Genomic DNA, 27,170 nt, shown 5'->3' with positions numbered 1-27,170 from the left:
TGAGAAGTTCAGTCTGTGAGGTTGAAGGGAGGAGAGGAAATTAATGTGGACAAACGGATACAAAGGTGGAAAATAGAAAGAGGAGATAGAAGAATGGATGAACTGAGAGGGGAAGACCGCAAACGAGGGAAGCCAAGTGACAAGAGGCATGCACAGCTACTTGGTATGGATGAATGATGGAAAGAAGGGGGATGTGGCAAAGCATGCATCGAGGAAGGGCAGTGTACTGGCTAATTTTGTGTCAACTTGACACAGCTGGAGTTATCACAGAGAAAGGAGCTTCAGTTGAGGAAATCCCTCCATGAGATCCAACTGTAAGGCATTTTCTCAATTAGTGATCAAGGGGGAAAGGCCCCTTGTGGGTGGGACCATCTCTGGGCTGGTAGTTTTGGGTTTTATAAGAGAGCAGGCTGAGCAAGCCAGAGGAGACAAGCTAATAGAGAACATCCCTCTATGGCCTCTGCATCAGCTCCTGCCGTCTTACCTCCTTGAGTTCCAGTCCTGACTTCCTTTGGTGATGAACAGCACGATGGAAGTATAAGCCGAATAAACCCTTTCCTCCCCAATTTGCTTCTTGGTCATGATGTTTGTGCAGGAATAGAAACCCTGACTAAGACAGGCAGTGAGCATTCTGATCTGGCTGGTGCATGAAGTGGGGGTGTTATGAGAAAATGACATTAGAGAAGCAGTCTAGGACATCAGTGTTGAGGTTGGTAAGGATGGGATGGGACAGTAGGAGAGAGTCAGCAGGACGATGACTGTGTCAACAGGTGAGGGAAGGCTGGTGCTGTCTGAATGCAGTGAGCAGCGTGGAGGATGGGTTGACATAGCCATGCATCACTTAATGAGAAGTATCTGAGAAACTCCAGTGACCTCATCATCTGTTAACATCACAGAGTATATACACAAAATCAACTATGACACTACTCGGTGATGAAGTCTTGTGTATGAGACCTGCTGTTGCCTGAAATGTCATTCTATGATATATATGATATTATATGACATATATTACTGAGTAAATGGCTGTGACAACTGCATACATGGATGGGTGGTGGGTGAGTAGATGGATGGGTGACTTCATGGGCAGATGATTGTGTAAAGAGATAAATAGCTAGGTGTGCATGAGTGTGATGTGGATGGATAGATGGGTACAAGGGTAGACAAAAGCATAAAGAGGTAGGTGTGGTGTGAATAGATGAGTGGGTAGATAGATGGGTGGAGGATGGATAAGTGGGAGGATGAATGGCTGACTTAGTTGGATGGATGAATGAGTAGATGGGTACATGAATAGGTGGATGGGTGTGGGATGGATGGGTTGATGGATAGATGGGTAGAAAGATGGGCTGAAGTGTAATTTCTATTTTCTTTGGAAAGATAATTGTGTCAAATGATGTTTTGCTGGGGCACACAAGTGAAAGGATCTCTTGCTAAAGAAAACTCCTGAAAGACTTTTCCTGAAGCAGACATGGTGAAAGTATGTTTTGATATAGCAAACATGTGAAAGGACTCATGAGGAAGGAGTATAAATATGGCCCCATCTGGGAGACAGACCTTGGTTTGGTTTGCTGCACCTCGGTATTCTTCACTAATGACACACATGTATTGGTTGGCCTTACATAGCATTGTTGAACTCAACTTGTGATAACTCTGCCATTGAGAGAAACTCCTTCAAGAACTGCTCATTGCCGCCTCTGAGACCTCACCTTAGGCTGGCTGGTGAGCCTGGCAGTTTCTTCAGGATTGAACTACAGCTGCCTGGTGTCTGCTTGCTGAAAGGACTTGACGATAGCTGCTAGTTCATGTCTGTTGTCTGCTTGCCTAGAGGACTGGTCTGCAGCTGCTGGATAGTATTTGGCGTTTGCTACGAAACTGATCTGCTGCCCAAGAAGATTAAGCTCACCCCCGAAGAACTATTGCTGAACAGGTCCGCTTCCTTCATATTCTAATAACTTTTCTCTTCCACTACCTCTGCTGGTGGGCTGGGGGAAAGGTTGCACCCTTATTAAAAGTAGGTTGCAAAAAATTGATGCCTACAATGGGCAGCTGAATGGTAACACTGATACTCAGGAAGGATGAGATGAACAGGTATACACATACAAAGCCCAATCCGAGTCTACCCTCCTAACCCATTCTTTCAGGTGTTCCTGTCTCGGGAAGCGTCTATGCCTCCTAAGCTCAGATCAAGCGGCTGCCACATGCTGACTGCACAGCACTATGCTCCCCACAGAGGATGTCCATGCTTGGTGTCTGCTCCTTTCTCCAGGTAGAACTTTGCCTTCATCCATCCTTCAAGACCCAAAGGAAATACTACCTCCTCCCAGAAGCCCTTGCCTGGAACCTTACTTGGCCCCAAGTTCAGTGTGATGTTTTCATCTTCTGAGACAATGGACTATATACCTTCTCTGGTGACATCCTCTGTCCAGCCAAATAATATCCTTAGACCTCCCCCATGATGGTTACCATGCTTTGGACACTGAAATACTGGTCTCAGGATGGGGCAGGAAAATGTGAAGAAAAGAAGGCCCTAGAGGCTCTGCAGGAGAGACACAGGTTTCATACAAAAGAGGGGATAACTGTGAGCCAGTGTATGCACACAGCAGACAGCCGCATCTCACGCCAGCCCACCTGTGCCATCTGATCACAGGATGGCTTGAACAGCCTCGTCTCTATTTGTGACCAGATAAGGGAAGGGTTCAGTAAGGAGAGGTGGCCGGAAAGCCAGCCCCAAGTCCTCCTGACTCCTGTTCCATCTACTATCCTTGACCATGCTTGTGATGAGCTACATGAGTGGCAGGTGCAGCTAGTTAGAAGGCTGCAGCTAGATAAACAGGTGGACTGCTTCCAGGCATCAGGGTCAGAGTCTCCGACCCTGCACATCCTTCCAAGAAGCCCCAAGGCCTGTCCACTGTTCTCGGGGAAGACCTCCTGGAGCAAAACATGAGAGAGAAAGCGAGCCCTCTGTCCCCTCCAAAGTGTCAACCTCACATCCCAGTACAAACTCATAACCATCCAGAAATGCCTGACCTACCTACAACCCACACCAGATGGGCTACCCTGCCCAGCCAGCCAGAGACAGCCTGAGCCAGGGGAGGAAGGGACAGCTCCCGGACCAGAGCCCAGGCAGCCATGCCCAAACCCTCAGGCTGTAGACAGCACAGGGAAAGAGGGCACCAGGGGGAGGCTATGTTCCACTAGCAACCTGGCAATGGTGCCCACTGCCTGGCACGGCCCCAGAGAACAGAGCTGAGCTGGCCTTAGGACATCCCAAGTCCCTAGGTTTTCTTGTGCTGCCTCTTAGCAGAAGCAGTCATGCACACACACACACACACACACCCCACACATCTGTGGTACACTTATATGCAAACACATGTTGACTCACACATTGCATGCACACACATTATACTCAAACATGTATCCATTCACAATACACACCTATGTGGATGTAGGCATGTGATTAGGCTGGCACCCCTCACATGCAACTAGATATACAACTCTATATACGTTCATGCACACTCACACACAGTTGCACTAACATATGCATTTGCTCACACACATGCACATGTGCATGCACATGATTACATGCATAAAATAACACTTAGACATACACTCAAGCATCCGCACTCCATATAAGCATTCCCATCCATGCAACACACTCAAATGCACACTCATGCTCTCCACACGCACAATGAATTATACAATGTGGGCACATGAGTACATGCATGCAATGCCATGCTCTCACAGACATGCCCACTCATGTACACAACTTCCATGTGGTACATGTAAAGGTGAGGAGCCCAGGCCTGAAGAAAAAGGCATGAAGATGGTGTGATATGCTGAGCATGAGTCAGGAAAAAAAGAGGAGAGCCTAGTGGCCAGGCATGTGATGCAGGGCAAGGTGGGACTCATGCCTGCAGATGAATCATGGACTGAGTTGCCTGGGGACCCTTCCTCCTAGGTCAGTCTCACCCTCACTTGTAAATCCCTGTAGCACCCTTCTTTCTGCTTTCCCAGCCCCTGGCACCCCTCCTTGCTGGGCAGCTGCGATTTCTGGACTGCATCTGTCTTGGGCCATTCAAGTCTGGGCTCAGGAAGTGATAATCTGTGTAATTGTGAGCCAAACCCTTCCTTCCGGAGATGCAGGATGGGAGGAGGGCACCCAGGCACCGTTCCTGCACCCTGCTGGTGGGGCTCCAACAGTCCAAGAATGCTCAGTCCTTACCTGGGACACAAGGACTGAGACACGGAGGTCATCTATCACAGCTTCCCCCTGCCCCTGGCCCCAAGTTGTCTTTGTTTCTCGCACTTTGTCGTGGGAAGGAGTAGGGGTAGGAGCAGATAAGGGGTCCCAAAGGCTTGCCACCCTGCTCTGACTCCTCATACAAAAGGGAGACAGGCCTGGAAGTTGTAGCCACTGTGGGTACAGGGTAGGTGGGGTTAGGACATTTTCTCCTAGCCAGTCTGGTCATCAGGCTTCGGCCATCTACCACAGACCTGGATGGCGAGTATCAGTGTCTGGCAAATGAGCTACTAGAGATGGGCCAAGATAAGAGGTTCTGCAAGGGCCCTAAGAGCATCCTCTCTGCTTCCCACGGGCACAGGATTTCAAGCACCACCCCGCCCCCCTGCTCCTTGCAATCTCCATCACATTTACCTAAGTGTGGCTACTGGTTACATTGACTCCCATGTCCCCTGACTGAAGGACAGGACCTTGAGTTCTGAATGCCTGTTCTTAACGACTTAACTAAGCTAGCTGTACAGAGAAGACAACCTTACCCCACTCCCCAAATGGGGGCAAGCTTTCTCAGTTTAAGGAAGGGAAGGGGTGGCCCTTTGTTCCCAGCCCAGAGTCTTGCCTCTTTGAATCCATAAGAGGTCTCCTGGTTGGGCTTGCATATTCTACCTTGGGCTCCACTAAGTGACATTACATCCTGCTAGCTCCCATAACCCAGCCCACCCCCTGCCCAGGCTCACTTTGAGGGAGTAGGCCAGAGCAATGAAGCCCAGGCAACAGAAGTTGAGGTAGACGAAGTTGAAGATGGACCACAGATAGTAGTCGTTCACCTCCGTAGTGTCCGGATAGACCTCGATGACTGTGGTGGGGTTCGTCATGGTCTTCTTCTCAGCTAAGTGCTTGCAGGCTTGCGGGACACCCGATGCCCGAACGCTGTCAGTCTTGCTGCTTTTAGACTCCATAGGAAACAGAGTGGGTGCCATTGGGGGTGAGGCCGAAGGCTCAGGAGCTGGAGCCGCTGCAGCCTGCAGGGCAGGAGGCTTGGACACACAGGCGAAGCAGCCCTTGGGCGAACCTGCTGGTGGCCTGGGAATCCAGAAGGCCCCGTCCAAGGGGACTCGGGCTTCCTGGGTGCCGTCCGTGGTGCTAGCCGGGGCTCCCAGCAGGGCTGGGCACTGGCTGGGGCCCTGGGCCTGGAGGGAGGGACAGAGTGAGGAGTTGCTGGGCCTTGTGCGCCCAGTAGCACCCAACCTGGAGCCTTGCAGCATCTCCCTTACAGTCCCATAAATGGTCTTTGGGAGATGGAAATCCCTGTGAGGTTGCCAGCTGCCAGTCTGCCTCCCCCACCCAGCCGGCCACAGCCAATACCAAAGCCATTCGCAGTAGTCTTGGCAAGCACATCAGGGCTTTTCATCGCTTTGCCATCTGCGCCTACTGACAACCACACACACAACAGCTCCCCCTCAGCACCCTGAGTGACACCCTGTTGCGATAAGCAGAGCGCCCCGCATCTCCACGCACTCAGGGCACTCAGAGCTACAGTGACACTGCCCTAGTCATTGACTGGCAGAACGAAAAGTGCTCACTGAAGCACATACACACCAAGACGCACCACACATACAATCACCAGCCCAGCTCTCCAGCCCCAGCACACTTCCTGCGCCCAGACGCGCCAGGTAAACAATTGCCCACCCAGACACGCAGCGCTACACAGGCTCAGGCACATCTCGGGAGGATCCGCGCAGGTGCAGGACTACAAACTCGCGCACATCGCCTGCCTTCCAAAGCCAACAGAAAGCGGCACTGGGAGACCCTAAGAGCGCACACTGTCACACAGAACCACTCACCTCCCCTCTTGTCCCCACCCCCCACCGTGTCACCAAGAGACCCACAATGACACTCTGCGAAATGGACACTTCCAAGAGACAGCTTGGCGCCGGAGCTCTGCGCCACAAGGCGCACCCGGCGCCGGTGAGGTGATAGCAAGGGGCTGTGGCTGAACTGGGTGGTCCCCAATCTGACCCCGGGCTGCAGCAGCCACCAGTACCGCTCACCTACTGGCGACTCGACGAGTGGGTCAGACCCCTGAGCCTCGGAGCGCGCGTCCTTCCGCTCTCCCGGGCCGCTGTCTGTCCGCTGATCGCGTCCCAGCGGCCCAACCTTGGGGGCGGGGAGCGAGCGGGGCTGGCGCCGCTGCCTCCCCCGCTGCCCGCGCGCGCTCCGCAGCGCCAGGCCGGCCGCGGCTGCAGCCAGAGCCTGACTCACGGCGGCGTCGCAGACACCTCCGCCTCCTCCCTAGGGAGGGAGGGGGCCCGCTAGCCCGGAAGCCAGGACCCCGGGGAGTCGCAAGCAGGGCAAGGCTGGCACCCCTCTATCCTATGAGCTGCATGGCTCTCACATCCACCGACCACCAAGCCGCTGCTACCCCAGTCCACCTGTGCTCAAATTCTCTCGCGGGTCCTCAAAGTCCCCGCAAGTCTGTCTGCTGAGCATTCCACTTTATTCCCACGGCTGACCCCCCTTCTCCCTACATTTCTTCCACCTGAACCTTGTTAGTTCCAAGACCTGTGCCTTCAGAACCCCTTTACCTAGCATCTCTTCTCCCTGCCCTGTTGAGTCCCACCTGCCATCCTCAGTCCCGTGGCTGTCCTAGCCTTTTCTCATGAGGCCCTGTCCTGGTATCAGCTTTTTAAGCCCTCACCCACCTCTTCCTTGATCTTGCCCAGCTGGACTCCAACCTTGCTACTTGCTAAGCCCTGTCTGAGCTGCTCTAGTCTCCATCTCTAATCAGGCTTATTTTGGAAGTCTCTGGTCCCTTGAAGTCTATACACTGCAGATCATAGTTCCCACCTGACTGGGATGCAACACATCAAACCCCAGAGGGACACTAATCTCTGCTCAATCCTGTCTCCCAAGTCCCCAAGGTCAATGTTCAGGGTTTTTGTTTTTTTTTTCTCCCGAGTCCAAGTCCAGGCCCTTCACCAACAATCTTCAGAACCCTGCCCTGAGCCTCCTTTTTGGAGTCCCTGTCACCCAAGTCTGACATATGTTCTAATATGTTCATCATAACAGGGACTTGAAGGATCTGACCTGTAACAGGCTTGCCTGTCCCTGCTTCACAAGTTCTGCTCTGCCCTCAGGGACAGATGTGCTACTCCGAAGCCTGGTTCCTCTCAGACACCCCTACACTGATTTCCTTAAAGCTCAGTCTGTGTACCCGCTCATGACCTTTCTGACCCTCATCCTGAGCCCTGACAGTGCTCGGTCCTTACACATGACTTGCCCTAAGCAATACTGTCCTCTAAGACTCAGGGCCAAGCAGTTTCTTCTCTCTCCACCTCACCCCCTTCCCATCCTCCGTCTCTCTTGGACATTTGTCCTCAACTGATCCCCAGCTCCAGAGAAGCCCCAATGGGCTTCCTTCACCATGGAGAGCCCCCAACTGCCCTCCCTCCCTCAGAACCCCTACCTCACCATGTGGGGGTGGAGTTCTCAGTAGGTCCTCTTCACCCTACTCTGAAGTTCCCCAAACTGTGTGTAAAAGCCTTGTTTTCTGCCTTCCTGGATCCCATTCTCCCTAGCTCTTCTCTGGGACCCTTTCCAGAGCGTTCCAGGGCTGCCTGGCCCCTAGACTTTCTGGTCTCCTGGATCCTTGGCTCTCTGAACCCTGAGTCCTTCTTCAAAGCCCTGTCTCCTGATTAAGCCCTGCCCCATGCCAAGTTCCTCCCTTTCCAGCCCAAACCCTACCTCTGACCCCCGGCACAGCTCATTTCTGCGTGTCAGGAATTTTCAGTGTGAAGTGGATCTTAAGTGTAGAAAAAAAAAAGAGAGAGACTCTCCTTGAGTGGGTGGAATTAATTTCCACACTGGCAAGGACCCCTCCCACCGTTTCTTGGCTTTCTTCTGGGCACTCCCTCATGGAGCCTAGCCTTGTTGGTCCAATAAGCCTGGGGGCAAGTGGGCTGTGCCAGGAAGTCAGTTCTCCCTCATCCAACCCCACCACTGCTTTGGATCCTAAGGGCCTCACAACCAAACATGCTGACGCTCCCTCCCCAGCCTGTGTGCGGCTGTGTACCACCCAACTAATTACATCCATTTGCACTCCTGACAGTCTGCTTACCACACAACCTAAGTCAGGTGCTGTCCTTGGCATGTCTGGCCTGGGAGCCTCAGACTTCAGGAAGCAGAAGGGTTGGCCCTTTGGCCCTCGGGGCAGGGTCCATTCAAGGTCATTGGCAAGGTGAAGGGTGAGTTAGAATCCTCTTCCCAAAAGTCAGCTCTATGGCTCTGGAGTCAGCGTCCCAGCCTTACACTTTAAGCTGGTCAGGGCAAGACTTGGGTATGGTCCGGCCTCACTAATACCCTGGTCAGGGGTTTGAGGGGAGGAAACACTCACCATGAGGAAACTAGAGTAAAGCTAGCTTCCCTATCCCTGCCTGCAGCAAGGGTCTTTCTTCTTCCCATGGCGTTAAGGCTGATGTGAAGGTCACTCAGCTAAGAGACTGATGTGAACCCTGAGCTAGAGTCCGGGGTGCTCCCCAGGGCATCCCTGGGTGGTGATGGTGGCATCAGCGGCATCTGCAGAAACAGCGGCCCCAGTATGCAGGCCTGGCAGCACAGCTCAGCCTCAGGCCTGCAGGGCAGGGAGGAGCTGTCTCCAGCTTTGGTGCACAAGCCTTTGATAACACTAGTCTCCAGAAGCGCTGCCAGGCCCTGCGGGACTCCCTGCTCAGATTTCAGACAGAGAACACGGGGTACATGTTTACTGGCCTTCTGACAACCCTTGGTGAACACCTAACAGGACTTAGCTATGGGACATATTCCCCTGCCCCAAACCCTCCTACCAAAATAATGACAGCCAATGCCCAGCAGGCAAAGGGTGCCAGGACAACCCCAGAAAGTGACAGAGGTCACACTTCCCCATATCCTGCACCTGCTAGTGTGGGGAAGGGGCTCTAAGATTCCAGAGCTGACTCCTAAAGGAATCTCTACCCTAGCAGTAAGCACCTGATAACCTGTACTCTATTTAAAAGCCTGCTGGTTGCCTCCACTGTTGTATTTGAAACCTGTGTTCACCCATTTCTCCCGCCCCCTGAAACCGAACCTTCTCACAGATGCTTGTAGAACAACTGCGGTCCGTGACAGAGAGTTCTGACCTCTCATCTCCAAGACCCCAGGCAGCCGGGCAGGCTCCAACACTGGCTAAACTCAAAAGGCCGAAGACAGTTTCTTGGGCCTGGCAGAGGCCCAGGCAGGGAAACTGCCCAGGGCACCCAGGACGAGCAGATGGCTTTTCTGACCCAGGCCTAAAGGACTGACTGTTGAAAAGGGAATGTATGCAGCCCAAGATTCCCATCAAGGCTTATTCCATTTCTTCTGGGAATAGGCTGCTTCCCTGGCAAAGCACAGCAGGTGCTGGCCTGGCCACCTCTGAAAATGATTCAACACAGGACCTAACCCAGAATTCTAGGCCTGCTCCACGGCCTCCAGCCAAGGCCACATCCGGCCTGACTACTGCCTGAGGTCCCAGAACCTGCCAGTTCTAGTTCAGACTCATCTTGCCCACAAGGCCAGATAGCAAGCCAGAGCCTCAGGAGTCCCCTCTGTTCATTGGCCTGGTGCTGAAAACCAAGTCTGGGCTCTAGCACACTCCCTACCCCCCATCCCCAATATTCTCCACAGCCAGCTTGTCCCTGAATTAGCCCTCAATAGTACTGGGTTCTACTGGTCTAGCTAGCTCCATCCCCAAGGTCCCAATTCAGAAACAGTACCGAGCACACCAATAGAGATCAAAGCCCAAAACAACTTTATTTGTATTTCAACTTTGGCTCCCAGCTGCCTAGCCCAGGATGAGGGCAGCAGAGGCCAGCCAAAACCAGTCAGTCATCCTACCTCTACCCCAGGCTGAGGGACGCCTTCTCAGGAGGGCGGGGTCAGGCCCTAGGTAACCCCCCAGGTTCATAGTTTTGCTTCTGTCCTCTTGCTCCTTCCTGCTCACCTTCAGGCCTTTGCCAGGCCAGAGTTGGAGGAGCAGTAGAACATGGTGCCATCCCCAAGCTGGGTGAGGGGTCTGGGTCAGAGCAGGTTTCTGGGAGGGATCCTAAGACCCATTTGCCTGCTTCAGAGTACTGCCCACACAGCAAAGGGCAGCAGGACAAGACAATCCATCTCAGCAGCTATTAAACCAGTAGGGGCCTTTGAAGGCAGCCTCGTGTACTGGGTGGGCCTTGGCCTCCTTCAGACAGGCGGAGGGCAGCAATCTGAACCCAGGGTGAGGAACCACAGAACAGAACAGCTGGACAAGCTCCAGCCAGGTCTCCCAAGGGTCCAGCAACACTAAGCGAGTGTGACTATGAGTGAGTGGGGCAGGTGGAGGGATGGGGCTGGCTGGCTTCCTCTACTGGACTCTGATCCAGTTCCCTGACGGTGGAGAAGGAGCAAGTTAGAGTACGGCAGCCTTGGCAAAGCCGACCCTATTGTTGTCTCTGTCAAACACAGTGTAGTAGGAACCAATGAAGACATCGCCCAGGATCCAGAGCGGCCCACTGGGAGGGGGTATGTCCATTCCCATGAAGCCACTCAGGCAGATTGTCTTTCCACCCTGCGATACCTGTAAGGCCAGAATGGGCACATGTGATCACACGGTACCCACACTTCACTCAAGGTGTCCCGGCTTCACACTGCCACCGCCCACACCAACTCACCTTGAGTATATACTTGTCTGGGTGTAGTTCATAGTTTTTGCCTCCTAGCTTCAGGGAGACTGTGGGCAGGCTGGACATCTTCTCACAAGGAATCATATACTAAGATACACAAGAGAGAACGTGGTATTGAAGGTATGGCCTCGGGAACCCTCTCTGCCTGCTGGCCAGCCCACACAGGCCAGTAGCTTACCTCACCCTGGATAAGAGGCACTGCCCCAATGGCCTTCTGCAGCTCCTTCACCTCCTCCACAGGCCCCACCAGAAGAGATGTCCCTGTGTCCACAATAGCCTCGCAGCCTCCCTTGCACAGGGTCAGCCCATTGCCCACCTCCAACCTATGAGGCAAAGATGTATCAGTCACTTTACCCTGTCACAGGTAGGGCATAGCTTGTCTAGACCCTGCCTTGGAAGACACCTGCTTTTTTTTCCCCCAGGCTTCCCGCACATCACCCCTACATAACACTCTCAGACATCAGCAACACCCATGACTCACTGCTCCATGTGCACCTGCCAGTAGGCCTTTCGAGTGACGTTCAGGTAGGACAGCTCCCCGTGGTAGTACTTGGAGTCAGTGCCACCAAGCATTAGCTCTCCTCCGGGTTGCCCTTCTGGGTCCCTAGGAGGAAGTAAGTGGTCAGTTTCTACCCACTAATTCAGAAGTGTCAGCAAAGGGTCAGACATCAGAAGGAAGGTGATTAAGTGGGGCAACCAAGGAGGGCTCCCCTGCGGAGAGACCTGGGGAACTGTTGAGGACAGGTGGACCTGCTCTGAAAGGAACGTCCTTAGCCTCAGCTATTCCACTCTGAGTGTAAGCAGCAAAAAGAACGACTCTGTATCTTATTTACACAAGCAAATTCCCACCTCTTAGCACACCAGGAGAAACGAACTGATAAAACCACAACTGAAACTATCGGATCCTAGCTTGTACAGACTCCAGCTTATCAGTCACACCAGAAATGACAACCCCCTCACCTGGGATTTACAAAGGGACAACCTAAGACTGAAATGCAGCAAGCCGACCGACAAGCCTGGTCCAGGAATTCTGTCATTGGCAAAGAACCCTTGGTTCTGTCCCCAGGGTGTAGGCTCAAACAGATTCTCCTGCCTTTGAACTCAGTACACTTCCTAAGTGACCCTGGAAAAGGTCTGTCAACAAAACCTGCAACTGACATTTCTGTGTCTGTGACCACTTCTTATGCAGTTCCCTACTCTTCCCTGTGTTTATATCAGCTCTCTACTTCCAACTTCTATACAGAGTCTCCGGGCTCTGCAGACCTTTCTTAGCTAGTCTGGAACCTGAACATATAGATAGTATTGGGTGAAGGATAACATGTGAGCTCTTAGTATTTTTAATTAAGATTTGAAAACTGGCAAGAGAGATGGCTCAGTGGCTAAAAGAGCTTGCTGTTCTTAGAGAGGACTGAGTTCACTTCCCAGCTCCTAGGAATCCAACACCCTCTTCCTGGCCTCCACTGGCAACTGCATTCAGATGAATATACTCCCACGCAGACACACATTAAAAAAAAAATCAGAATAAAAGAATCAGTAATGCCAATGGTTACCTATCAAATAAATTTGGGACTCCTTGGCAAATTACAGTAAATAAAACGTATTTAGTATGTATACTTAGAGTTAATAAATTCTAACACTGTTGAAAGACAGAAACATGCCTGTTTATGTTTCTGACCTGACACATTCATGCTGCCCTGCCTGGCCAGGAATAAGCCTAGGGCTCAGATCCTAAGCTAAGTTCCCATTCTACATCTGCTGCCCTGTTGAGGATCCTTGGCCCTATAGATATAGGCTTCCAGCCCAGTCCCACAAAAGCTGCTGGGTACAGCTGGCCCTTCTCTTCAGGATGTTGGCTGGGGGTGATCAGGGCCAGCCATTGATAGCCAAGCTCAGGGCTGAGAGTCAGGCTGGAGCTGAGGGACAGGGATGCTCTCTGCCTGGCAAAACCCAAGGCAGGCTTCTAAGAGGAAGCCAGGGTCACGGTCCTGAGAAGCTGAGCTGGCTTCAGCCATGGACGTCACACTTGCTACCACTCTGTTTCTCCTGTAAACATTTCTCTCAACTCCCTTACACAAGACCTTCAAACAGAACTCAGGGAGAGTGGTCTGTACCTACAACAGTAAATGTTCTTCAGCAACCAGCGAGTAAGTATGTAAGCTTGCCACCTCCAACCTGAGGGGCCTGGGTAATGTGTCACATCTGGCCAGGCATCACTCTGGGGCACGATGACCCAAAGCTGAAGGGAAGTTTTCATCTCAGGAGCTGCCACCCTGGCAGGCCTCTGTAACCATCTTCCTCCTGGCCCATGGATCCCTCAGCCTCACCCTGTTCTCTTGCCTAAGTCTCCACCTTGGCCTGGCTTTGGCTTGTCATCACCTCTGCAATCCCGGGTGGAAACACAATGGGTACTGGCCCTGCCTCTCCTCACCTCACCCACCGTTCCACCCACACTGCCTGGTCACAGAGCCGCAGCCTCTTTGCCCCTCACTCTGCTGGTTTCACACCTGCCTACTTAGCAGCCACACCTCTGGATCATCAGCCGGGGACCCAGCTGGCAGAGTAAGTGCCCTGGGGCCCAGGCTGTAACTACCACATCCTTTCCTAGTTGCTGAGCCTGGGGGGCTCCTCCTAGTAGACAGGCTCCAGCAAGGGGGATATGTATCCTGAGATCATAGAACAGAGCCCTGAGACTTAAAGGCAAGTGTTACTTGTGGGCCACTTGCCCCTAAGGCACCATGGAACTGGGAAAAGACAGGTCTCCAGGCTTCAACCTGGCCAACTTGTTTTTGTTTTCTGAGAGAGCATCTCTTGATGTCTCTGGCTATCCCCGAACTCACAGAGACCCTCCTGCTTCTGCTGCTTGAGTGCTAGAATTAAAGGCACGTGCCATTACGCCCAGACTGCCTAACTTCTGGGCACCTACCTATTCTAGGAAGCAGAGGCCAGAAGTCAATGACCCTATTCATTCATCCACACCGCTGCCTCTAGGGAGCCACTCTGCTCAGAGCTAAGCTGGGTAGTTACCATTTAAACATGGGAAAAGCAAAACTAGAAGACTTTGGGCTAGCATGGGGCCAGTAACCCTCAACAAGGGGCTAGGGTTCAGGCCTAGAGAGCATGGGGTGAGCATTTGGAGGTTACCCTTGCTAGACATGCAAGTAAGTCAGCCCAGAAAAGGAAGGTGTGGTCATCAGCAGCAACTCAGAGCAGTAGGCCACCTACTTACACCCCATCCACACCCAGGAGCTAAACCCAGAGAGTGAGGAGCCCCATACACCCAGCTGCCCATCTTGTGAAGTTCCTGAACAAGACTGTTGTTGGACAGGCCTGCTGGAGGCTCCTTGCAAGGGTGTGTGCAGGGAGGGTGTCTCACTTGTACTGGGGGGTTGGGGATCGCTGCTAACAGAAAAGTTCCCAAATCTCTCAGGGAGAGACACCCCTCCTCCTCCAAGGACACTCTCAATGTATAACCCAGGGCTCTTAGTCCTCCCCAGTGACTCCTGACTTTGTCCTAAGGAAGGTTCCTGGACCCTGTCCCCAGAGCGGTGTCACAGAAAGTTCATACCCATGTCTTTCCTAGCAACCAGCAGCCCAGAGACCACATCTGCTCTCACCAGTGCCTGGATCCCAGCAGCTCAGACTCTGACCCAGGCAACCAGCATCTCCTGACTGAAGTCCCTGGCACATGGCTTTCTCTCCTAAGCAGGTAAAGTAACTAACTCCTACCTACCAGATACCCTTAGGTCTGATGCCACAGCCAAGCCTACAGCACAGACTCTTAAGTCCCATCTATATCCTTTGCCCTGAAGCAGAGCTCAAGGAAGGGTGAGAGCCACGCCTCTCCTGCTGCACCTGTTCAGGTAGAAGGAGAAGATGTTCTTGTCCACCAGCTTCTGTTGCATCAGGTTGTCAAAGACCGGAAGCACGTTGTTAACAGAGATATGAGGGTAGCCCATGCCCAAGATGCCGTCAAACTTGGCTGCAACAAATACGATTCCAGGCTGCTTGGTGGCTTCTCCAAAGACCTGTTTCTCCACCTTGATACCTCCTGCCTTTGACTGGTCAGACTTACATGGAACCTGCAAGCCAGAACACATACATCACAGCTGATATTTCCCCTCAGGACAGTCAAAAGAGCAGAATGTAGACAGAAGTGTTTGACACAGCCACACAGCTGAAGACAAGGACACAGTGTTCCTCTCTGAGATACTTAGGAGGACTTTGTGCTAACCAGACACGAGAAGCAGGAGAGAGAGAGAGAGCTCCCTCCTCGCCTATACCCTCCCACATCTATATTCTCTAGGACAGTGTAGTTCTTGCCCTTGGACTTGGGGACAAGCCACTGAGCCTGCAGCCTGAGCAGCTGGGTAAACCCACAACTGTCACTGTGAAGCCACACTCTTTCTGCCTACCATCAGCCCGTCCCACAAAGCTGTGGCTGCAGATAGAACCGGAGCAGGAAGTGGAAAGAGCTGCTGCTGAGAACATGTCGGAAGACGGTAACACAGGCGGCTAACATCCTGTGCACTGAGGGGCCCCTGAGAAGTACCACAAGGAACCCTCCACAGACAGGGAAAGGGCAGAGCCAGGTACAGGGTATCACCACCCAAAGGCCAGGTAAGCAGGATTGATCTCTGGTCCCTGCAACCCTGCTGTCCTGATGCTAACCCAGGAGTGAATGGCCTCTCCTTTAAAGAAGGCTAAAATGATAAGATCTTCCTACAGACGAAGAGCCCAGTCCAGACAGTCTCCCTCCTGGCTCCTTCACAGTATTTGTTCCAACACAGAGAGAGTTTTCCAACCCATCTCAGCCTCGACAAGCTTCGGAACCCTTTCTATCCCCAGGCCTGGCCCCTTGGCCCAGACCTTCCTCAAGGCCTTCTGAAGACAGTATGCTGGCAGCTAAGAGATTGTGGCACACATCTTTAATCCCAGCACTTGGGAGGCAGAGCTCTGTGAGCTTGAGGCTAGCCTGATCTACAGAGTCATTTCCAAGACAGCCAGGGTTACACAGAGAAACCCTTTTGAAAAACCAATAAAAAAGAAAGAAAGAAAAAAAAAAAGGACTCTGCTTGCACCTCAATCTAAAGCATCCCACATAGTCCTCCTGAGCTAGTAGTGTCCCCAACTCCAGCAGCTGAGCCAGTGTCCCCAACCCTAGCAGCTGATTTGCTCATGGCTCACTGACCAGGCCAGGCTGTGTCAGCAGTCGGTCAGGGTGGCAGTCCCCACTAGCTGACACTCTATGTCCCACCTTTGATTCTTCCCCTCACTCTGCCAACCCTGAGAACTCTTGACTGTCCCTCCAGCTGCACACATTGAGGCTGCACAGTCCCATGTCCTTCCCATCTGCTCCCTCATCACTTGGCATGCTGGGCTCTCCTGCTCCAGGGCCTTTGCTCAAACAGCATCCTAATGGTCTAGCCTCTGCTCCCAATCACTCAGCGCTACCACAGTCATCCAAATTCAGCAGCTATCGTGGGTGGCTGGAGTTGGGCTAGGGACACCATGCCCTCTTCCCTCAGCTGTAGTTGCTCACATGATGAACCCCTTGCCATGACAGGGCCTCTGAGCTCCAAGGACAGGCCCCAGGGACTTACCGATACAGTGTCCTGGCTCAGGTACCCAGAGAGGCTTCCTGAGCCGTAGTGGATGTCAAAGGACGTGCCATTCTTCACATAGGTGCTGGACTTGTCACTGTTGTACTTATGGTGGACCCCTGCAGGGGAACAGGCCTGTTAGTCTGCTTGCTTCCCCCGGAGTGCTGTGGGGCCAGCAGCTCAGGCTAACTTTCCAGTTTGGCCTATGGCCATGACCTATGCCCATACACTGAGGAGCCCTGGACCATGGGCTATATATACAAAGCCTTGGTCTTGGCCTTACAGGCTGCCCAGCCCTCAGCTTGTTCTATCATTGACCAGCAAAGATCCCCAGCTTCTATACCAAAGCTGCAGCTGACAAGACCTGGTAAGTGAGTACTTCAGGGCAGAAGAAAAGAACAGGGCCTGTTTGATGTATTGTCCAGGAGGTGGACTAGACCCAAGCACCAGCAAATCTCAAGCCCAACCTGCCTCCCACAGCCTCAACTATATTTCAACTCTCTTTAAAAGTTGAGCTTCAAAGGCAGGACTAGTGGTCAGGCAGGCCTGGCCCTCTGCAAGCCCAGCCATGAATAAAGGTAGGCAGGAAGGCCCCTCTGCTGTTTCAGAGTGTCACATCTGACTGAAGGACGGGACTAGAACCCCACTCTCTGGAGAGAGGGAAATAGATATTAGCTGCTCATGGATTCTCACAGAAGGGCCTCTGTCACCCTGATTGTCCCAAAGGCCACTGAGCATGGCTGAGAGTGTAACATAGCAGAGCCAGAGCACCCCAGAGCCAGGCATCTCAAAGGGTCCCAGGAGAGAGGACAGCAGAGAGACTCACAGCAGGCTATGTCAAGTAGCTTGCAATGAATGGAGGGGACCCACAGGTTAGAGGAGCCAGTATCAAAGACGACTGTGAAACACTGCGGGGGGGTTCCGATGCCGATATCACCATAGTACTGGGCCTAGGGAAGAAACAACGTTCATCAAGGTAAGAGGAGGTACCTGAGAGGCCTCTGGCTGTATACAGAACACCAAATCTGAAAGGCCCAGGCTGAGGGAGGGAGTGCCCACAGCAAGAACATGTATCTCCAACTACTAGGCCCTGAATAGGGAAAGGGACTCCCAAGAATAGATTGTAGAAGAGTAGGCCTGAGGCCCAGTACTGAACTCCAGGACTCTAGGTCCCTTTACCTACCGTACTGTGGGGCAGGGGAAAAACTGGGCACGTGAGACTAGGTGAGACTAGTGGTCAGGCAGGCCTGGCCCTCTGCAAGCCCAGCCATGAATAAAGGTAGGCAGGAAGGCCCCTCTGCTGTTTCAGAGTGTCACACCTGACTGAAGGCCTTAATCACAGGTCTTAGATTAGAGACTGTCCTGTGGAACAAATGAGAGGGGCCACCATGGGGGCAACACTACTTGCCCCAACTTCGTCACTGCGTCAGAGCAAAGAAACCTGGCCTTGGTTTCCCATTTATTCACACAGACAGCAGAGTCCACCAGGCCTGCCAACTTCAGAGGCTAGGCATGCACAGAGGTTCCCAAATCCTCTGAGGGGAAGCCCAGTTGTTAACTAGTGGTGGTGGGTCATTCATATTCTCTCTGTCCAGGAAGGAGCTGAGCCACTGGTGGATACCAGAACCAGGGTCCAATCCCATTTAACATCAGTGAGTGTCAGAAAACCCTAGAGAAGTAACTGGTGGGAGGGGTACAGGGGGGTTACTCAGCAAACTGTACTTTGCACGTGCGTAAGCCTGTCTAGGAAATAGCTGGCTAGACCCAGACAGATCAACCTTCTTCACGAAGTCACAAGCCTGGGTCTCATGTTTCCTGTCACTGCCATAGCTTGGGTCAGACAAGACAGAAGCACTGCCAATTTAGGCCAGTGGACTACAAAGCCCAGAGCTGCAAAGTCATCCTTGGCTTATAAGACTTGGGGGGGGGGGGGGAGGGTGGAGGAGGGGCGGCGACCGGGGCAGGGACATAAGAGATGCCAGGCTGTGGCCCAGAACCTTCCACGGAGCTCGGACCAGCTCACCATGTGACTTCCAGAATGTTTCTCCTCGGGGCCTACATTCCCTCCGAGGAGAGTAGGCTGCTGAGCCAGACCTGTAACCTCAACCATTTGGGAGGCCAAGATATGAGGATGGTAAGTTCAAAGCTAGCTTGGGCAATTATCTCAAAAGTAAGAAAAAGGAGCGGGTACAGTGGTAGAGCTTGCCTAATATGATGTACAAGGCCCTAGTCGGTTCAACCCCAGAGAAAGGGGGAAGGGAAACACTAAAAAGCAGGGGGCAGGTTGATCTTGGGAAAATGGCAAAGGGGATCAGAGGCCTCTCCTAGAACATGTACAGAGGGAGGCACCAGCAAGGTGGACCTATATAGGTCCGGTAACTCTCTCCCAGACTCCCACCAGGCTAGGTTTGGTTCTAGGCTGCTCTGTCAGCATGGGACAGTCCTCAGGATGAGAGTCATTCCCAGCAGTAGCTGAACTGAGAAATCTATGTTCAAGACTTAATGTGGGGCTGGAAAGGTCATGATTGGGTATGTTGCTCAGGGACTAAGTACTTGCCTATCCTACAGGGGGTCCCTAGGCTCAATCCTAGTACCACCCCACCCTATTCCCCCTCAAATAGGAAAAGAATCTCAGACCCAGAAAGAACCTTTTGCAAATATCAAGCAATGCCACCCTAACCCATCCTTTAGTCTGAGCAGGCTCATCCACACAGAGGAGCAAGGATTCTAGGATGGCAAGAATGAGGGGCTGTTAAGCAAGGAATGGTATATTGTGGGGTGGGCTTCCATGAAGAACTGGCTACTTAGCCCAGGGAGCTAGCTCTTCCCACACTCACCCCTCAAAGCAAGACCCCAAAATACAACTGCACTCACATCCAGGTAGTTTTTGAGTAACTCTGACACTGGCTCCGTGGTCTTAGGCGATGACTGCATGGAGTACTTGGTGATGGGGCCTTTAAGGATCAGGTCTTCCACAGAGCCGCCCACCTCCGTCATAGTCCGACGGATAGATGTGAACTTGCGCAGAGGGATTCTGTCAAGATGGGACAGAGGTATCAGCACCCAGCTTTGACTGCTGCATCCTCCAACCTCCCACCCCAGAATACCCCAGGCTGGGCCAGGGCAGCCCTCTAGTACAGAATAACTGCCAGCCAGGCATGCACCTCAGTGCCTCTAGCAAATTAAATATCTCAAAATGGCCACAACATGTCACAAACTCCTGCCCCAAAGCCATAGGCCCACTGGCCCACTGAATCAGCTAAGAACATCCTATCACTACCACAGACACCTCAGTTCAGTCACAGAAGCTTGCTCCTCATGTCCGAGGATAGGCTAGTGTGCCCACCCGTTTCCCTCACCAACCACACCCCAGTCAGGTGGTTCTCAGTCACCCTAGAGTGAAACAAACAGCACATACTGGGCCAGCTCTTGCTCTGTCTGCCTACCTGGGTTACTGGCTAGTGGGTTCTGTTTAGGGTGTGGCCAGGCACTTGTAACTGGTGCCCTGGTGAACCCAATCCTACATCAGGAGGAGGTGGAGGAGGAGGAGGAACAGGTGCATCCAAATCAAGGTGCACCTCGGGACTCTGGTTGATCCACTGAACCTGGCCCCTAGCCACATCGGTTCCCACGTGGACTCCACAAAAAGGAGCCCCACCAACCACCCCTAACCATCCAAGAGGCTTCAACACCAACTCCCCATGCTCTCCCTAGCCATCCCTGAACACAATCTGGTAACTCTCACCCAAGAAACCTACAGGCCCTACCGCCACAGACTCAAGGCCCTTATATGCTTCCTGCAGCCCTGATGCAGACAACTAAATAGGGGATGCCTCCATTAGATAGCAGAGGGAGAGGGGTCCCTGTCCTGCCCTCCAGGTCACCTCTCCACCACCACCCCATCCCCCACCCCCCAGTTTGCTCCTGTTCCCAAGGAGAGCTGATCTGTAATCACTTGTTGAAACTTCTCTGCCCAGGGATTTGTATCCAAGGTCACAGCTGACCTTTCCTGGCATGCACAGTGCATGCTCAGAGAGATATAAGAGTCTTGCCTAAGAGTAGTGGGCTGGAAGAGGTAGGCTTCTGGCCTGGGGCTTAGGGGAGGCACACACCCTGCAAAGGTCAGGAAACATGCCAACAAGCCTAAGAGTGTGGCTTTGTTTCTGGTGCCTAGTCTCAGGGATCCTGGAGTCCACAATACCTCTTCCCAGAGAAGAGAAGCCTGAGGGTAGGGCAGGCAAGCCCAGGGCAGGATCAAGCCTAGGCCACTCCCTACAATGGCTCCACTGAGGCTACCCACCCCCAGCTTGCAGCCTACAGGCTGGGCTCCTTCCCACCCAACCCTGGTGCCCAGCCGGCAGAGCCAGCTCTACTCCCACAGCCTAAGGCCTCATCCACCTGCCACGAACAGGGACTCCATCACAGAGTGGGAAAACACACGGGCTACCACCAAGGCCTCATCTAGCACAAAGGCCAAGTCCACGGGCCTGAGAAGGGCCTGGTCCAAAGTGGGGTAGACCTCAGCTCCAAGGTATTTGAACTGGGCCACTCCATACCTTCTCTCTCTGGGACTTGCGCAACTCAGGAGGAAGGAGGAGAGATTCACCACCCAGGACAGGGGGAAAATCTTTGAGTAAACTTCTAGGGCTATGCACCAGTGCACAGCTGTCAAACAGGGTCCCTTAAAAGGAAAGGCCTGCCCAAGTTCAGGGGGACAAGGGCCTACTAGGTTTTCCGACTTCCACAGCTGGGTTCAACAGAATCCTATCCATGGGGCAGCACTTCTCCTCAGAAGCGGCCCCGCTACACACACACACACACACACACACACACACACACACACACACACAGAGGCGAGGTTGGAGCCAGACCCACTTGTGGCCACCCTACTGTACCCTCCTGTTCGACCATAGGAGTCATAGAAGTGGAGAGGGACCCAGGCGACCCCTGCCTTTTGAGTGTCTCGCCCTATCGTCTGTGGGACCCTGAGGAAGGCTGCGCTGGGTGCACAGGTGCATTCCAGCACGGCCGGAGCAAACGGCACTCCAGGTGACGAGCCCCGCATCTCCGGACCCAGAGCGGGTCCTCACCTGATAATCGCGAAGGAGGACGAAGCCAGGAGGCCGAGAATGAGCAGCAAGACGCCGGGAGTCTTCATGGTCGCGGCGGCCCGAAGAGAGCAAAGCTTAAAGCCAGAGGTCGCCGGCTTATAGGCAGGATGACGCCGCAGTCCCGCGGAGTCAGCTGACCCGCTTGTTTGGCCCTCAATGGGTCACGTGAGACGCGGGCGAGGGGCGGGGCGACCCGAACCCGCCTCCAACACTGCCGGGGCGCAGGCGTGCTCTACTCCAGGCCTACGCACGGCTCTCGGGAACGCGCCCGCCGACTTTCCTGGGACCGGAGAATGCCTGGATACAGGTCACGTGGGGAAGGAAGACTAGGCAGGCCGGGAAGCATCCAGAGGGGCGGATCCTGCCCTCAGCCTCGCCCCTCCCTTACCTGTCTTTTTTGCATAATTGGGGTGTCCACTACCAGGATGTGGTCTTTGTCTGATTGGGCTCTGACCCTCTCCTGGATGCCAGCTTAAACCTAAGCCTTTTCTCTCTCAGCTCTGTTCCTCCTTGAGAATTTCCCAGGAGCCTCTCTGGACTCTTGGACCAGCAAACTTCACCCTCTTCAAAGCTCCACTACGTACTCATCTCCCCAGAGCGATACCCTTTTTATTTAAGCTGGAACACCTAACATGCACATTCCATAATGTAGCAATGTTGATTGCAGGCCTAGTCCTGGACCATGCATCTATTGATACAAGGAGAGAGGGTGTACAGTGAGATGAGACCAGGGTTGCAATCGCCACTTGGGTCTTTACTACTTCACTCTTTAATGCCCTGCTTGGTGTCAGCAAATGAATTGGGTGCTGTTTGAGAGAGGCACAGTCCAGCTCTCCATCATGGGGAGCTGAGCCCAGAAAAGCATTTAAGGGGAATGTCCTCTCTGAGAGGTGGTGTCCGTACAAGGACAGGAACACAGAGGAGCCTTGCCAGGGTCTGATCCCAGGAGCGCTTTTGGACATGTTCTACCTGTATTGAGGAGGTGGATGCCTCTAAGTCCGCTCTACACATGGACACATGAGCTGTTCTGGTTCCCCGGGTTCAAGGCTACAATTCCCATCAAGTTACATCAAGTTGGGCACTTGACCTCTGCCTAGGCTCTCCACTCAGGGTCAGTGTTAATGACCACACGTGGGTGACCACAGCCTGGATCCTGCCTCCACAGTCAGCACTCCACACATTGCTTAAAGCTTGGGTGTGAGGGCGAGAGCTGCCCTAAGATCTTGGAATCTGACCCTCTACTCCTTTGAATCTAAGACTATTCTTTGGTAGCGGAAAAAGACAGGGTCTGGCCCTGGAGTTTCCATTTGCTTCCTAGAGTTGCTATCTAGAGATGACTGCTGGACCATGGGTGGGCAATGGGAAAGGTCCTCTGGGGCACCATGCTGGCTCTCCCAGCCCTGCCATAAATAGTGTTGCAGGGTGCTCAGGTGCCAATAGAGACATCCGTGAGATGTGTGTCGGCATGACTGGAGCCAGCTGTGCTCATGTGTGGCTCGTATAAGCCACAGGGTAAGGACTGATGGGGACCCCCCAGGGGCTCTCTGCAGTCCATTTTCTGCAAAGAATTCTAGCTGCCTCTGTTCCTGGCTTTCCCCATACAGTCTGTGTGAGTGAATACCTGAATGCACCCAGTTCTGTAGCTGCTACCCCACTGGACCTGGAAGGCTCAGGGATGGAAGCTCAGGTGTGTGTCATCTGATCCCCTCACCTGACAGAGCTCAGGGATGGGCCATAGTGTCTAGAATTCCTGAGTTCTCCCACCATACTAGATTATACTCTCCCTCTCTGCCTGTCTCAGGCCTCCATGCCCTCTGCACCGGCCAGGCTGACTAAAGACCTATTTGCACCAGGCTTGCTTCTTATACTCTCCAGCCAGTAAAGGGTCAGTGTGTTCAGGCCCTGCAGTTCTGCTGTTAGTCAGTCACCTTCGGTCCAGGGATCCACTTAGCAGGCAGGGCTCACTTTTCAACCCTTGCCAACTGCGCCATACATTGACCCTGGTGGATTTAGAGGGGCTCATTGACTTAATGACAGAGCAGAAGGCTGTCTTGGGGTTCCAGGTGCACCAGACTAGAGCAGCTACACTCAGTAGGGATACAAGTCTTATCTGGTGCATAGTGTAAGGGGAATAAGGAGGTTGGTGGGAGAAGCCAGGCTAGATAAGCAGTCTGGGTACTTACAGCACATGGAGCTGCCTCCAGAAAACAGAGTGGCCCTGAGTTTTCCTTAAAAGCTAGGCCCTCAGGTTGGGTACCTCCCTGACATTTTCCCCACCCCACGCTTCTCCTGCCCATTTGACAATAGGTCCTGCTATGATGGAAGGCAGGAAGGGGAGCAGGCCTGTGCAGCACCCTCTGTGTAATACTCCCTTCTCATGGGAGACATTCATCCCCAGCCTTGGCTCTGAGGTGAGACAGCCCAGGCCATATGATTGGAAGCTACTCTGCTAGACTTCCACTTCAGAAATCCCCACGGGGATCACACAGTGCTTCCTGGGCCAGGCCCCTCTCAGCCGCCCAGTAGTTGCCACATTCCTCTTGGGTTCCCATTACTACTGAATACCAACTGAATACCAGCCTCTGCTCTTGGTGTCAAAAGGGAACAATGCAGAAAGTCCTGCCTTCCTGGAGTTCATACTTCAGGTAAGGACAGACAAAACAGGAACCGGGAAGTTGGTGCAAAACTCGAAAGCTGGTGCAGAAATGGGGTGCAGGAAGTCATGTGGGGTGTTGCAATTACAGAGGCCTCATTTGAGTGGCTCTAAGGAGGTGGACAAGAGCCAGGACTACTGGATGATTAAGAGAAAAGGCTAAAAGATAGCTCAAGTCTTGGTATGGGGGAGGAAGAAAGAAGCAGGCCGAGGAGTGGCCAGGGACATTGGGTCCTCAGGGGAGAGAGGAGGCCAACTAGGAGATACAGCAGCTGTCCAGGTGAAAGGAAGCAGTAGGACCTGGATCCTGAGGTGGGGAGAGAAAGGCAGGGTCTGCTCTATAGGAGGGTTTCTTTGTTGGGTGCACAGACGGTACCAGGATTGGAGATCAGTAGTGACTTTGCAGGGGGCTATCTGAAACAGCTAGACTAGTGATGTCTAACAGGACAAGAGGTGCTCTGTGAGAGGAAGGAGCCTAACGAAGAAGGCATGAGTTCAGCATTACAAGTTCAGGTCCAGTGTGCACCTGCAGTGTGTGCCTGAGGTACTGGTGAGTAGTGGGGGCCATTTGAGTTGGGAGTCCAAGAGACAGGGCCACCTGCTGTAGAAGCAGCACATCGTCCTTATTCAGAGTTTTGTACCAATCAGATTGGGTGAAACCAAGGACCAGGTGTCTACGTAGAGTCTATGCACAGAAGAGGGCTAGAGATTGAGCCCCGGGGCTTCCCAACTTTATGTGGCTAAACCAAGGGGACCCAGCAGCTGTCTGGAGACAGAGTCCATAAGAGAGGAGTACCCGAGAGCCCTGAAGAAAGTGTCTTATGAGACTGGTCATGGACTGGCCATGAGGTTAGACAGCCTGGCTGATGCATGGACTGGAAGGCAGAAGCCACCGTGAAACACAGGGTTGAGCAATCTGACCTGGACGGCAGTCATTTCAGTGAAGAGGGATGAGCATTCTCTTCAGTAATCAAGATGGGATGGTGTTGACAGAGAGTGGGTGGAAGCAAAGGAGGAGCAGCACCGTGGATGTGTCCAGATGATAGGAAGGGCAGAGAGGAGAAAAGCTACTCTGTAGTACACTGAAATTGGAGTCGTGTTAATGATCCTTCCCTCACACCAAACTGAACAATCAATAAATGCCAGGGGCACTGGAGACCTAGGAGGAAGGACACACAAAGATGGCTTCTCCGTTGCCTGGGAAGCAGCAGATTTGTTTAAACAGCAGAGTGTAGGAAGAGGGTTGGTGTGAGTTCCAGGTTAGTCTGAGCAATAGTGTGGGATACTTAAAAAAAAAAAAAACAATAAAAATAATAAACAAAAACGGCCAACAGGTCTGAACAATCACTTGACCAAAGATAGAATCTCAAAGGCAATTATTCAGAACAGATGCCTGGCACCTGCCATCACTGGGGAATTACAGATTAAAACAACAATGAGACACCACTACACGCCTAGTAGGTAGCCCAAATCCAAAAGGGTGACGACATTGGCTTAGGGTAGGGCAGGGAGGCAGTGGGCAGTCCCATTCATTGTGGTGAGGGTACAGAAATGGTGTAGCCACTTTGGAAAACAGCGTGGAGTTCTCTTTCAAAACTAAATGTTCTCTTGTCATACAATTCAGCATTTGTTCTCCTGGGCATTTACTCAGGGAAGTAAAAGTCTGAAGTGAGGCATGGAGGCTTGTGACTGAGGAGGCAGAGGCAGTAAGGGGAGTTAGAGACCAGTCTGGGCTGCTTGCCTCTGTCTCAAGAAACAACAGAAAAGAAACTTAGGTTTGTGCAAAACCTTCCCCACGAAGCATGAGGGGGCTTCCTTCACAATCGCGTCAACCTAAAGGAACATAGATGTCTTTCAGACGGTGGCTGGATAGAAGTGTAGTATATGTGTCCACAAAGTAGGGTAGGATTCAGGGTGACAAAGAAACAATCTGTGGACTCATGACTCAATGATCCAGAGATGCACATTGCTAACTGAAAAGGCTACAGAATTGAGGTAATGAATGTAGTGAGTCAGGAGGATTGGGAAGGGGGGGGGGCAAATGTGTATCCGAGGGCTTCTTTATGACAGTGACAGTCTTTTGTCTAATACTAGTGATGGAGATGTGACATGAGATGAGGAGAAGGAGTAGCCCAGGCCTCAGAGGCAGGCTGCGGGATGCTTTTGGTCTTGTGTACCTTGAGCTCTTAGTTAAAGGTGATTAGTAGAGAAGGGCTCCCATGCTGTTTGAGGCCCTGTGGGTGGTCTCTAACCCTGAGCCAGTTCCCAGGACCATTCCCTCACTTCCCCAGCTCCATCAGGAGGCTGGGAAATGAAAAGGCCTCTGGAGGTTCCTGGGACAACAGGCCTGCTGGAGATTGCCTCTGCTTCTGTCAGCTGGCCTAAGTTCTGCTCAGGAGCCCCTATTTCTCACTGCTACGATGCAGGGTCAGGCAGAGTTCAGCCTTGGCTGGGCTTTGGGTCAGCTCACAGCATTCCTTCTGCATGCTACCTCTTCAAGGTCTCTCTCTCTCTCTCTCTCTCTCTCTCTCTCTCTCTCTCACACACACACACACACACACACACACACACACACACACACACACGGTCCCCAGCCCTAGACTCCCCTACTCCCTCTCTTTCTGACTGCAAGGCCTGGCTCCTTTGAAGCCTACATCCCACTAGAGAGGGCTAAGTATAAACTGGAGGCATCAGGATAGGAAGAGATTTGTCAGCCTTTAGGCCTTTCCACCCTTGCTTGTTGGCTCTGAGACCTCTGTCCCATTAGCTGTCACTAACAAAAGGAGGAAGCCCAGTCCAAAACCCCTTGACCCCCACAGAGCTCTGAGATGACCCTAAGCTCTCTGAGTGTGGGGTGGG

The 27,170-nt window shown here is 52.8% G+C and overlaps 2 protein-coding genes across 2 annotated transcripts in view; both read right to left on the bottom strand.

Moving 5' to 3' along the window:
* The window catches only part of Ifitm10 (interferon induced transmembrane protein 10), a 47,002-nt gene extending 39,114 nt beyond the window's left edge, over positions 1-7,888 (bottom strand). Inside the window, 2 exon segments of the mRNA XM_085841147.1 lie at positions 4,972-5,424; positions 7,706-7,888. Of these exon segments, the coding sequence (XP_085697273.1) occupies positions 4,972-5,424; positions 7,706-7,708 (456 nt within the window). The 5' untranslated portion in view covers positions 7,709-7,888.
* A 2,132-nt stretch (positions 7,889-10,020) lies between these two features.
* On the bottom strand, positions 10,021-21,833 carry Ctsd (cathepsin D). Its single transcript, XM_021166287.3, has 9 exons — positions 21,638-21,833; positions 19,422-19,581; positions 17,374-17,497; positions 16,548-16,666; positions 14,800-15,026; positions 11,429-11,551; positions 11,126-11,270; positions 10,936-11,034; positions 10,021-10,841 (listed from the first exon to the last, which is right to left on the bottom strand). The coding sequence occupies exons 1-9, from the start codon at positions 21,703-21,705 to the stop codon at positions 10,674-10,676; spliced, it is 1,233 nt and encodes a 410-aa protein (XP_021021946.1). The 5' UTR covers positions 21,706-21,833; the 3' UTR covers positions 10,021-10,673.
* Between the last annotated feature and the right edge of the window lie 5,337 nt (positions 21,834-27,170).

The sequence above is a fragment of the Mus caroli genome, unplaced genomic scaffold (assembly GCF_978045245.1).
Source record: "Mus caroli unplaced genomic scaffold, Mus_caroli_1 scaffold_8, whole genome shotgun sequence".
NCBI classification, from domain to species: Eukaryota; Metazoa; Chordata; class Mammalia; order Rodentia; family Muridae; genus Mus; species Mus caroli.
Note: the sequence above shows the minus strand (reverse complement) of the source record. Positions and strands in the feature narration are given on the sequence as shown.